This window comes from Aethalodelphis obliquidens, unplaced genomic scaffold (assembly GCF_003676395.1).
Source record: "Aethalodelphis obliquidens isolate GAN/ISIS:26980383/991018 unplaced genomic scaffold, ASM367639v1 scaffold31, whole genome shotgun sequence".
In the NCBI taxonomy this organism is placed as follows: domain Eukaryota; kingdom Metazoa; phylum Chordata; class Mammalia; order Artiodactyla; family Delphinidae; genus Aethalodelphis; species Aethalodelphis obliquidens.
Window position 1 is genome coordinate 342,627 of NW_020837975.1, and position 11,918 is coordinate 354,544.

The window sequence follows — 11,918 nt, forward strand, 5'->3', positions numbered from 1 at the left end:
AGAAGAGGAAACTGCAGATAAGGAGGGCTGACTGAAATTTAGAAAACTTGTGATTATAAGCACTTTCTCCTCTCTTTGAAATGTATATAAATCCTTTTGAAGACTAGATAGGCCTTTTGTCAGCTTTATGACCTGAAGAAAGACTTGGAAGCCATCTCTTTGAAATGCAAGCATCAAGATAAATAACACCCCTACCTCCCAGTTTCTGTTGGGAGGTAGGAGCCTAACTTTGGTTGGGGCCTTGCTCCAGGTTGTAAAACTACTTCCTGTCATAAAGATATGGGTTTTTTTCTCCTCTGGATAAAGCCAATTAGCCAATACAGATGGTTACCCCAATAACCAGATAAAGTTAGGATGAACTCTGTGTGACGAATGATGCTGTCAAATCCTCTTACTTGAGGACTAGCTATTGTCCATCTTGAAAACGTATGTGGAATGGGTTGTATTGGTTGTATATAAAAGGGTAAGATTACTTTTTGGTTTTATATTCTTTTAGTGGTTTGCCTGTGTTGCACATATCATTCTTGTTTAATGCTTATTCAATAATAAAACTATTTTCTTTCTCTACTACGTTTGTGGAGAGGGTTTCTGGATTGGGAGAAGATTTTGCTTTTAATTATATTTCCCCAACAATTTGTAAGTTATTTACATATATAGGTATGTTATTTCAGAGCAATGAATATAATCAATTAATTGTATTTTACAGGTTAGAATATATTTGATAAAATTCTTTAAAAATGACTGCTTCTGCTTAATGTTATAAACTGATGTTATTGTTGTTAAACTGAGAAATCACTGCCTTTCCATAATTGATATTTGTTATATACTTTTGCATTCCTCTTCTCCTTAGTTTCCTCACTGGTACACTTTTGGTAATCTCTAATCCCTTAGCGAAACATCTGTTACCATACTAACTCCTAAAGTTCAGTTTAGAAAGTAATTGCTTACATATCATGATGTGCCTGACTATACACAGGGACTGTGGGTACAAGACAAGGCAAGATGGTCATGGGGAAGTGGTTTCAGGAAACTGCCTTTTAAACAAGCCTCTTAATTCTGATACAGGTGATCTGGAGCTCACACTTTATGAAACACCATTTTTGAAACTGACTACCCTGCCTCTATTTCCTCCACATCCAAACTCCAAACGCTTAACATATCTATAGAAAATTGCTTAATATATATACAAATGAACAAGCAGGTCACAATATTATATGTACAACATTGTATAAAACTCCCCATATAGAAATGAAGATAGAAGGAAATCCACCAAAAATTATATACTGAGAGAGATAGAGGTATATTTTCTTTTTACCAGATTCCATGAGTCTCATACATCTTATCTGTTTTTCAATGTCACCTCTTTAAGGAATTTCCCTGATCACCAAGACCTGAAATCCCTGGAGCACTTCAGAATCCTACCATCACTCATTCATATATCTTTTATTGCATTTATTATAATACACTGTATACCTATTTGTTTCCCTTTTATACTGTAAACTATTTGCAGACAGGAAAATTTTCTTATTTATACTTTCAGCCTATGTTGAGATGAAAAGTAGACACATATAATTTTGAATATTTAAATAAAGGTATCTGCACACAAATTTGCATTTAAGCATTTAATTGCCAGAAAGATTATTCAAAACTTAGAAAAAAAGCAACCAGATGGGCAGCATCATCCTTAAATATCACATATGAGCAACAGCTACCCAAGGATTGTCCAGGGAGGAATTTGGTTCCTCTCACTGTTACTCTTCATTAAAGGTCCCAGACTTTGCTTGCTAATTTGTATTCAATAGATTTCCTCCAGTAGAGATGCAAATTATTTCTGTCTGGTGGAACAGATAACTATAATGATTGATGGCCTATTAGATACTAACCAGTTTGTATCTAACTAACCATTTGTATACTATCTTAACATTTCTTCATTAAATTACCTATAAGTACCCTAATTTCCTAAATGCTCCTTGAGCCAATCACAGTATCACTGCTTCCCTCATTAATTAATGGGTTAAATAGAAACTTTGACACAGATTTCTGTAATATTTGTCTGAGAGGAATGATTTTACCTCTTTGAAAACTGAGCTTTAATAGTAATACTTTTTTCTATTAAAAGAACTATTTCTGTTTTCAAACATCACGTAGAAGTTATTTACATGGTAATAACATCAGGCTATTTTAAAATAATTTCCTTATAAAAATAAACTAAAAAGTATACAAACTTAAATTTTATTCAAACTAAAAATCTCTTTAATGTGCTCTAAAATAGAGAATTTAGCATCCTTCTTAGGATTATCAATAATGGGCTTATTTTAATAATCAAAGTGCCAAGTCTAAGATAACGTACCTGTCCTCAGTGTTGACTTTGGACGTCAATGGCCTGACAAGTAGTGTTCCTCAGAGAAATTAGGTATTTTTTTAAACTAAATCTTTCCCAAAGACACAGAAGGAGCTTTCAACAAGATTCATAAAATGTTATTAATTGGCACATTGTTGTGAATCAACTATACTTAAGCTAAAAAATGCAAATATGAATCATAGACCATGATTACCATCTTCAGAATTTTATAGTGGATAAAGATCTCTTAAGCTCCCCCTTGTGCTTAAAGGTTTATTAGAACTAATCTTAACCTTATGGCAGAAACAGGGACCAGCATGCTGCAATGCTTTCACTGTGGTAGGACTCACGACTCACTGGCTGAGGTGGCAGTGCTGGTACCCACGGGCCATCTTAATGTAAATAAATTTACTAGCATCTCAGTTAACTTAGTCTGTCTGAACTTTGAAAAACAAAAGAATGTTCAGATATGAATGCTTCCTAAAATCAAAGCTCCTCAGCAGGGCAGGGTAGGCTTTGTCACCCAGAGACCTCGGTCAAATCTAGGCCTTGATGCTTACTAACTCTTCATCCTTGAGTAACCTTCAGAGCCTCAACCTCCTAACAGGAAGGATGCAGATACAAACCTGCATTTCATATCATTAACTCCCTAGCACAGAGCTCTTGTCAGTCCAGCTTAGGCAGTCGCTGAGGGCAGGCTGAGGCAATGCTCTTTAAGGGAGTGTGGGGGCTCTGGAGGTGGGCAGCTAAGAGGACCCAGGACAGCAGGGATGCTTTAGAACTTTGCCCTTCCACCATATCATTGTTGTCACAGCCACCATAACCAAAGGTTTTTGTTATATCCTCCAGACCTGTTCTTGTTGGAGAAGGTTGTAGATAACTTGTCTAAGAATCAGAAAATGCTTCCTGAATAGTCCTCTTGCCCTGTCTGCTGGCTACAACATGGTTGAGAACCTCAAGGTTACCTTCCTAGGCTGTTCCAAGAGTCTTCCAGCTGGTCACTCATTTCCATTTTTTCTCTAATCCAGCCTACCTTCAACAATGTTGTTAGGATTAACTATCCATGAAACAAATATTATTTTAACTTCCTTGTCTAGAAACCTCTTCAAGAAAACTGAGCAAAAAGTATCCCCTACTTGCTTTACAAATCCCATCTTTCAGCATTTGGATATTACAAGCTGAACTGTGTCTCCACAAAATTCATATTTTGAAGTCCTAACCTGGCCCAGTACCTCAGAACGTGAATGTTTTTGGAGACAGGGCCTTTCAAGCGGTAATTAAGGTGAAATAAGGTCATGTGTGTGACCCTTATCCAATATGACTGGTGATCTTATAAGAAAAGATTAGGACACAGACAACACCCAGACTGAGGGGTGAACATGTGAGGACATGGAGAAGAGGTGACCATGTACAAGCCAAGGAGAGAGGCTTCAGAGAAAGCCAAACCTGCTGACAACTCAGTCTTAGATTTTCAGCCTCCAGAACTGTGAGAAAATAAAATTCCTGTTGTTTAAGCCACCCAGTCTGTGGTATTTTGTTAGGGAAACCCTAAGCAAACTAATACACATGTCTTAAAAAATATTCACTAAGTTTTGTCCCTTATGTACTACTGCATAAATAAATTGGATTGCATTATGTGTTTGATAGATAGGCAAAGGATATTAATACACAATTTATTGAAGAAGAACTGAAATTAGTATATAATTGTAAGAAAATATCTACTTTCTGTATTAATCAAAGAAATGTAAATCCGAATAACATTGATTTTGTCACCCATCGAACACAGATTGTTTTCCTTTTAATTATTTCTGATAATACTCAGTGTGATTAAAGAAGAAGGTCAAATCCATTACTGGTAGAAGTCTTATTTGCTAGAACTTTTATGGAAAGCGATTGAGAAAATTTTATAAAGAGATTTAAAAAAACATAAAATGGACTGTGGCCCAGCAATTCCATTTCTCCTAAATGATTCACGGAAGTAATCTCAAAAATTGAATGCCTGTGTGTGTGTGTGTATGGGGTTATGTTTACTTTTCTTTATTGAAATATCATTTATAAAGAAAAGTTAAAAGCCACTCACAAATGTGACCATGGTATATTAAGGATCACTTTCATCTTAACTCTGCCTGCCACACCTAATCACTTAAGCAAAAACCTACTGAAATGCCAAGGCCCTGTTCCCGCCATCCTTGTACCCATGCACATGCTCACACACACACACAGGCACACACATTTTTGGGGGTACTTATCTGTTAGGATCCTGCCCTTGAGCTGTGAGCTCCTGGCTGTGACCACCTCTTGCCCTGCCATTGGCCTTTACAGAGCTGGTAGTGTTTGATGGTTTTATGTTCTTTGGCTGTGGGTTCCACCCTCCTCTATAGATTCAGCCTTTGTATCCTCTGCTCCTCAGGCTGTATGTTGTTCCAGTGAGTTCTTACTACAGCCATCTAGAGCCTATCCCCATATCTGGTCACTGAGTTTGTTGCCTAACAAAACTATTCTTACAACTTCACACTTTATAACCTTTACATTTACTTCCCATATACTTTAACAACTTATAGCCATTAAAATTTATGTGTTAAGACTATGTAATACCATAGAAAAATAATTTTAAAATTGCATAAATATAATAACAATTATGTGACTAAAAGCCTAGTCATTGGAAAAAAAGACTCAAAGGAAATAAACTAAAATATTAACAATGATTTCTGTCTCCTACCTTCTTTCATCCTGCATCAGTTGGGAATATAAAAATGTCTTGAAAAGCAATGGCTACTCAGAGAACTTCAAATACATATATATGTGTATATATATCTCAGATGTAAACCAATATATACACTGATATATATATCAAATATACATCAAATATATGTGTGCATATATATAAAAATGCTAATTGATATAAATCTGCAGCAACAGTAGCAACACTTCATATTTGCTGAATTTTGTCTCTATATCCAGTAGGATTAGGTTCAGCAGCAGGAAACATAAAGACCCAGAGATATTTTAAATATTGCTTTTTTGCCTAAAAGTCAAGGTGGATGGTTTAGGTTTGATGTGGTTTTCTAAATGTCAGCCCCTTCTATTATTGCTGCAGGACTTTGACCCCAAGGTCTACTAGGGGTGGCATCTGCTTTTCTGAGACTGGATGAATGAAATGGAGACGAAGAGAAAAAAGATCTCATATACTGTCTTAAGAAAGATTTTTAGAAACTCCCATAGAACATTCTGTACTGGCCAGAACCTATTCACAGGTCTCCCCCTATCTGCAAGGATGTCCATGGTCCCAGCTAGCTATCTCTTCTATGAAACACAGAGAAGAGTTATTGAAAAGAAAACTCAGCATTTCTGGCACAGTCTCAATAATTCTGCAAATTTCAAAACATAATAGTTGAATTCAAGTTGTGGAATGTTCTTCTCTCCATGGCAATTTTACTATATACTCTAATTTTTCTTCTGCCTCCTTATTCTATTAATATCGCCTTTGACTTATAGCATCTTGATTTGAATTTGTTAATTATTTCAGAATTTTATTCATTTTCTTTTCTCCTTCTTTAAAGTAGGCCTTTTGTAGCTTAAATATTTGCTCAGAACCAGACATATATGCCTGAGGTTTGGTTGTTGCTGTTTTCTCCTGAAACCTGGGGAAAGCACTCGGTCCACACAGGCACTCAGGACTCTAGGGACAGCATTTCATACATTGTCCCAACCCCCCTTTCCTTTGGTGAGATGTCCCTGAGGTGTCTTCCACGTGGCCCTGTAGAGGGCACCAATGAGAATGAGCCACAGTAGTAACCAGTTCGCGACACACCTTTTATGTCTTTGTGTCCTCTTTTCTTTCAATCAGCCTACTCCTTAAATTTTGGTTATTGGGTAAACTACCTACACCTATATCCTCGTAAATAAACCATCTGTAGCCAACTCCTTGTTTCCAGCTCTGGTTTTGTCAGAACAAAAATTAAGAGCAATATTACCATTCTCGTGTTCAGTCTGAGCTACATCTGAGGTTTCTGTCCACCACCTTCCAGTCTCACTGCCATTTCCCTTCTCTTGTGTATAGTGAGTTTTTACCCAGTTAATTTTTCCCATCTCGCTCATGTTTGATGTTAAATTTTCACTTTGTATTTTAACTCTCCATTTAGTATTTTAATTTCTCTGCGCCTCTCCTTCCTGCCCCTTTATTACACTCACGATCCACGCTGGGATACCTGACACTCATGTTCACACTTTAGTGTCTGATCTTCACCGCTAGTGCAGTGAAGAGCAGATGACGCTGATTCAACCGAAACCTGGTGGTTGGCATATTGCCCTGCTAATAACAGAAACAAAGCCACCTTCGTTTTTACCTCTTTGTGATCATCATAAAGGGCAGAGGACTGAGTCTGAAGGAAGTTCCCCAATCTTTATAAATCTTTTAAAATGCCTCCTGGTTTTAATTTACCTGAACATAGAAGTATATTGTGGGGTATGATGAAAAGCCCATGTCACAGTCACTTTATTTTGATAGATAATTGTGAACTTTTTCTTATTTTAGAGGTAAGTTTTATTTTGAAGAGTTTCCTTTCCTTCTTATATTAGAAGATCGATCTAGAAGATTCCGTCCCAGGTTACTGAGTTAGTGTGTTGTTTTGTAAAACCATCATTTTTTCCTTGTGCTTTTCCCTAGGTGTATACGTGTATTTTCTGCTGATACTTCAAGAGCAGTGCCTTTTAAGACTTACAGGTGCTTGAAGAGGTCCAAGCACACTCCTGGGATTTCTGAGTGAGACCAGCAGTACAATGCAGTGTTTGTTCATCCTTCTGTGTTTTTGCAGTTTTTCTGTCCAGAATATGAGAACAATCATGAGAGGCAATAACCTGGTCTCCTTCAAATATTGTGCTGATGAGCACAGCTCTAATCTTGCTTTGGGACACATTTAATAATACAATTTAGTAATGATAATATTGTCAAATAGACTTTCATTAAGTGACTAGCCTTCCTGAAGTTGACTCCCCCACCTTATTTTTCTTTAAGACTCATGGATTCCAGTAACTTTCTAATTACGTCTTTAAGAAATACATGGAAAATGTATTCTAGATGAGTCTTGGATATAATAGCACACTCATTTCAACTTATGAAGTGAAATACATAAATTGACTAAAAAGAATTTGAAAATATAACTTTCACTATATAGGTTAAAAGAATGATTAAAAACTCTATTAAAAACTATTAAAAACTATTAAAACTATTAAAAACACTATTAAAAACTCATAGTGAAGAAAGAAAAAAAAATCAAGGCTGGCATAACAATCTGATTTTCCTCTGGAGCCTGACAGAATCTATAATCAATCTTTCCATGGATAAAGGAAAATACAACTATTTATTACACATTTAAAATAAATAACAATTGAAATTGTCACAGCACCTTTAAGAAAAAGCCATGTTAGTAACATACTGCAGGTAGCTTACCCAATACCAGAGTGAACCCCAGCAACTTATATACATGGAGCTTCCCTTCATAGCTTTTGGAATTGATTGAACAGTATGATCTCATAAACCTCAAGCAGGGCAATGCTGATGAGATTATAAATCATTTGTGGCAACTCCTGCTCTCTGTAAAACTTTAAAATTCTTGGTGTCTGATAACTTCATTTATTAAAAATAGTACAACATGACATGGAGATTTTACTGTCAGAATATAGCATCTATGCTATATTATACATATACATCTATGTATATGTATAATACACATCTATGTATATGACAAATCTATTCAACTTGCTAAATGTATTATTTAAATTTATACTATGTTAAGTCTTATTATGACACAGTATGTCATATTTTAATATATCAAATCATATCATACCATATTATATTATAGTTGTATAAATCTGAAAAATTCCAGAGTCCACCAGTACTCATAGGTCAAGTAACATGTACTGACTGTGCAGAATTAAATGCACTCAAGATTGGTATCATGGCATGGATTTAAATTAACCATATTGCCAAATAACCAGACTTATTTTGTTGATTTTTTTATCTCTGAAACAACCAAATGAGCACTTCAGAAGCATTTATTCCTACTTGCTATTTTACATTCCCTTAATAGACATTTGTATTTGAGAAACTTAATATTTCACTTCCAAGAATCTTCCTTTCCATTTAAAAAAACAAAAAAAGATATGATGTAATACAACAGTTTTGTTTCTTTATAATTTGTAAAGGCTAAATTTACTCATAAGGGAATATATGATTCAACATTGAATCTTATTATTTCATTTTCTATTTTTATCAATTTTGTAAAAATTATTAACTTTGTAATATTATATATAATGGCTAGTTTCTACATAAGAGCTGTATATTGACCAGATTCTCTAAGAACCTATGCAAGTGACATAATCTATTTGATCAATACTCATCTCATCATATATATTGTAATGTATACATTTAAAATTATGTATAGATGTGGATAAAGACTTAAAAAAAAAGGAAAAATGAAAGTTATTTCCTTCTGGATATTGGATACTATGGATGAGAAATTCAGTAAAAGCTTTTAGACCTAAACATGAGGGACATAATATATTAGACCAAACATATTAGACCTAAACAAGAGGGACAAAATATATTTAAAAATTTTTTTAAATTATATAGGTGAGTAGATATAAAAATAAGCAAGCCTCAAATGGTTAGAAAATGTTATTTCAGAAAAGTTAAAAAGCTCTGTGGCCAAAGGTATGGAAGCAACCTAAGTGCCCATCAACAGGTGAATGAATAAAGAAGATGTGGTACATATATGCAATGGAATACTTCCCAGCCATAAAAAAGAATGAAATTTTGCCATTTGCAGCAACATGGTTGGACTTGGAGGGCATTATGTTGAGTGAAATAAGTCAGACAGAGAAAGACAAATAGTGTATGACATCACTTATACGTGGAATCTAAAAAAATATAACAAACTAGTGAGTAAAAAATAAAAGATGCAAACTCACAGATATACAGAACAAACCTGATGGTTACCAGTGGGGGAGGGAAGTGGATCAGGGCAATTTAGGGGTAGGGGGAAAAAAGGTTTTATTACATGAAATCATGTGTGTGAAACTTTTGAAAATTGTAAAGCACAAAAGAATTTAAAGACTCTTTAATTCATATTAAAAACAAACAAACAAACCACTATGGCCAAACTTTTTCCTTGGACAATCTACTTACACATGCTGCCTAATGCTTGATTTTTAAAAGCCTGCATGCATACCTGGGGTGGAGATATAGTACCTTTTAGGACTAGAAAGGTAAAAATCAGATAAAAGAACTGAAAAAAATTTAGGACTCCTTTTAGGATGACACATTAGTTGGTAAGTAAGGGAAAAAGAAATCATCTAACAGAGAAAACCAATGCAAATACCTTCCTGAAATGATGTTATCTCTGAGTGAAAATGAAAAAAAATTCCCATTCATGTGGGATTTGGGACTATATTCATAATATCAATTGGCCCAAAGCCCTTCAAGCCAAAAATTTGGTTAACTCATCCTGTTTGGCAGTGCTCCCAGAAGCCTGGGAAGCATCTTTGGCCTCAGTGTAGTTCCAAGGGTTCTGAGCTCACACTTCATCAAACACATGAGAGAATAAGCCATCATGAGTATGAATCAACACAGACATCAAAGCGCGGAATGACTTTCAGAAAGACTTCAGGTATCAGAATTGCAGAAAGGGTGTATGTGTGTTCAATACATTTACATAGATAGAAGAGGATAACTGAGAAGAAGTAGAAGGCAATAGAATCTGATTGGATTGAAATATAGAATGTTTATAAGTTAAAGATATAATTATTAAAGTAAATCAAATAACATTAAATGAAGTAAACTCAAAGAAATATCTGTGAACTTACACAGATTCATGCAAATGAGAGGAATAAGGGACAATATTTAAGAGCCACAGTAAAAAAACAATGAGAAAATTCCATATATTATAATCAGTGTTTGAAAATGACATAAAAAATGGAATAAGAAAAGGACATTTTTGTAATTACAAGAGCTTCTAGAATTGTTGAAAAAATCTAGCCCACAAATTTAGTAAGCCTAAAAAATCTAAAGTAGAATACATAAAAATAAAACCACATTTAGACACTGCAGGGTAAAAACAGTAGTACATCAAAAATGAAGAGAACATCTTAAAAGTAACCAGAGGGAAACAGATTCCCTACCAGTCAAGGCTGACTTCTGAATAACAACTATGGAAGCAAGCTGAATATCTTCAACATAATGAGAGAAAATATTTGGCGACACAGAATTCTATGTCACGTGAAAGTATCTTTCAGTGAACAAGGGTAAAATAAAAACATTTTAGACAGATAAAAACTGAGAGAATTACTACTAATAGGCTGACAAAATTAGCTTTTAAAGAATATATTTTAGACAGAAGGAAATTTATCCAAAGAAGGTCTGAGATCAAGAAAACATGAAGAATTCAGAAGTAAACTGAGAAATTACTGGAAAGTAACATAGGATTTGAGAGGGACATTGCAATTAGTTAATTCTGCATTCCTTGTGTTATTCAGGAGGAGTTTTAAAACATTGAGAGACTGTATATTTTGTTAAGTTAAATGTAATGCACACAGTTCTAAATTTCTAGACCCAAAGACCCTTCAGACAAATTATTAGAATTAGGAAAGTTTTGTAATATTGCTGGAAATTATGTTAATATACAAGATTTAATTAAATTACTATACAATAAAAAATCACTTAGAATAATTTAAATTTTAAAAATTTAACATGTATTATATAAGCCTAAAAGATGGTAAAGACTAATATAGAAAAACATAAAACTTTTTGAAGGAAATTAGGGCAAAGTTAAATAAATGGAGAGATATGCCATGTACCAAGATAGTTAACTTAATCTCATAAAGATGTTAATTCTTTCCCAAATAATATATCAATCCTATTTATATGAAGGAAAACAGGCTCAAAGGAATCTAAGATGGTCCTGAAGAGGGAACAAGAGGACTTGGATGACTACATGTTAGGACTCAATGAAAAAGTTACGAAAATAAACTGGTGTTGTATAGGCTTGCAGAAAGAAAAATAGGGACCAGAGAACTTGGAAATGGATCTGCCCATGTGTATACACAAGCCTGACACATGATAGCATCAGTATTGCACACATGTAGGCAAAGAACAGACTGCTCAATATATTGCACTGATTTAATTGGTGATCATGAAGGGGAAAAAAACTCTTTTCACATACCATACATGAAATCTGTTGCTGGGCAATCGATTTGAAAGAAAAACAATATCATTTTTAAAAGAAACCTTATGGGAAGATTTTTACTATCTCAGAGTAGGAGAGGATTTCTTAAATAAAACACAAAAATTGGGCTTCCCTGGTGGCGCAGTGGTTGAGAGTCCACCTGCCGATGCAGGGGACACGGGTTCGTGCCCTGGTCCAGGAAGATCCCACATGTCGCAGAGCGGCTAGGCCCATAAGCCATGGCCGCTGAGCCAGCATGTCCGGAGCCTGTGCTCCGCAACGAGAGAGGCCACGACAGTGAGAGGCCCACATAACGCAAAAAAAAAAAAAAAAAAAAAAAAAAAAAAAAAAAAAAA

At 34.8% G+C, this 11,918-nt stretch overlaps 1 protein-coding gene across 4 annotated transcripts in view; it reads right to left on the reverse strand.

Annotated features, from left to right (window-relative positions):
* KHDRBS2 (KH RNA binding domain containing, signal transduction associated 2) overlaps positions 1-11,918 on the reverse strand; it is a 713,761-nt gene that overhangs the window by 270,726 nt on the left and 431,117 nt on the right. Inside the window, exon 7 of one of the 4 annotated variants that reach the window (XM_027126846.1) lies at positions 2,843-2,855. The exons of the other annotated variants lie outside the window; for them this stretch is intronic. Coding sequence (XP_026982647.1) covers positions 2,843-2,855 — 13 coding nt within the window. The remainder of the gene's footprint in view (positions 1-2,842; positions 2,856-11,918) is intronic. 4 annotated transcript variants of the gene reach the window in all.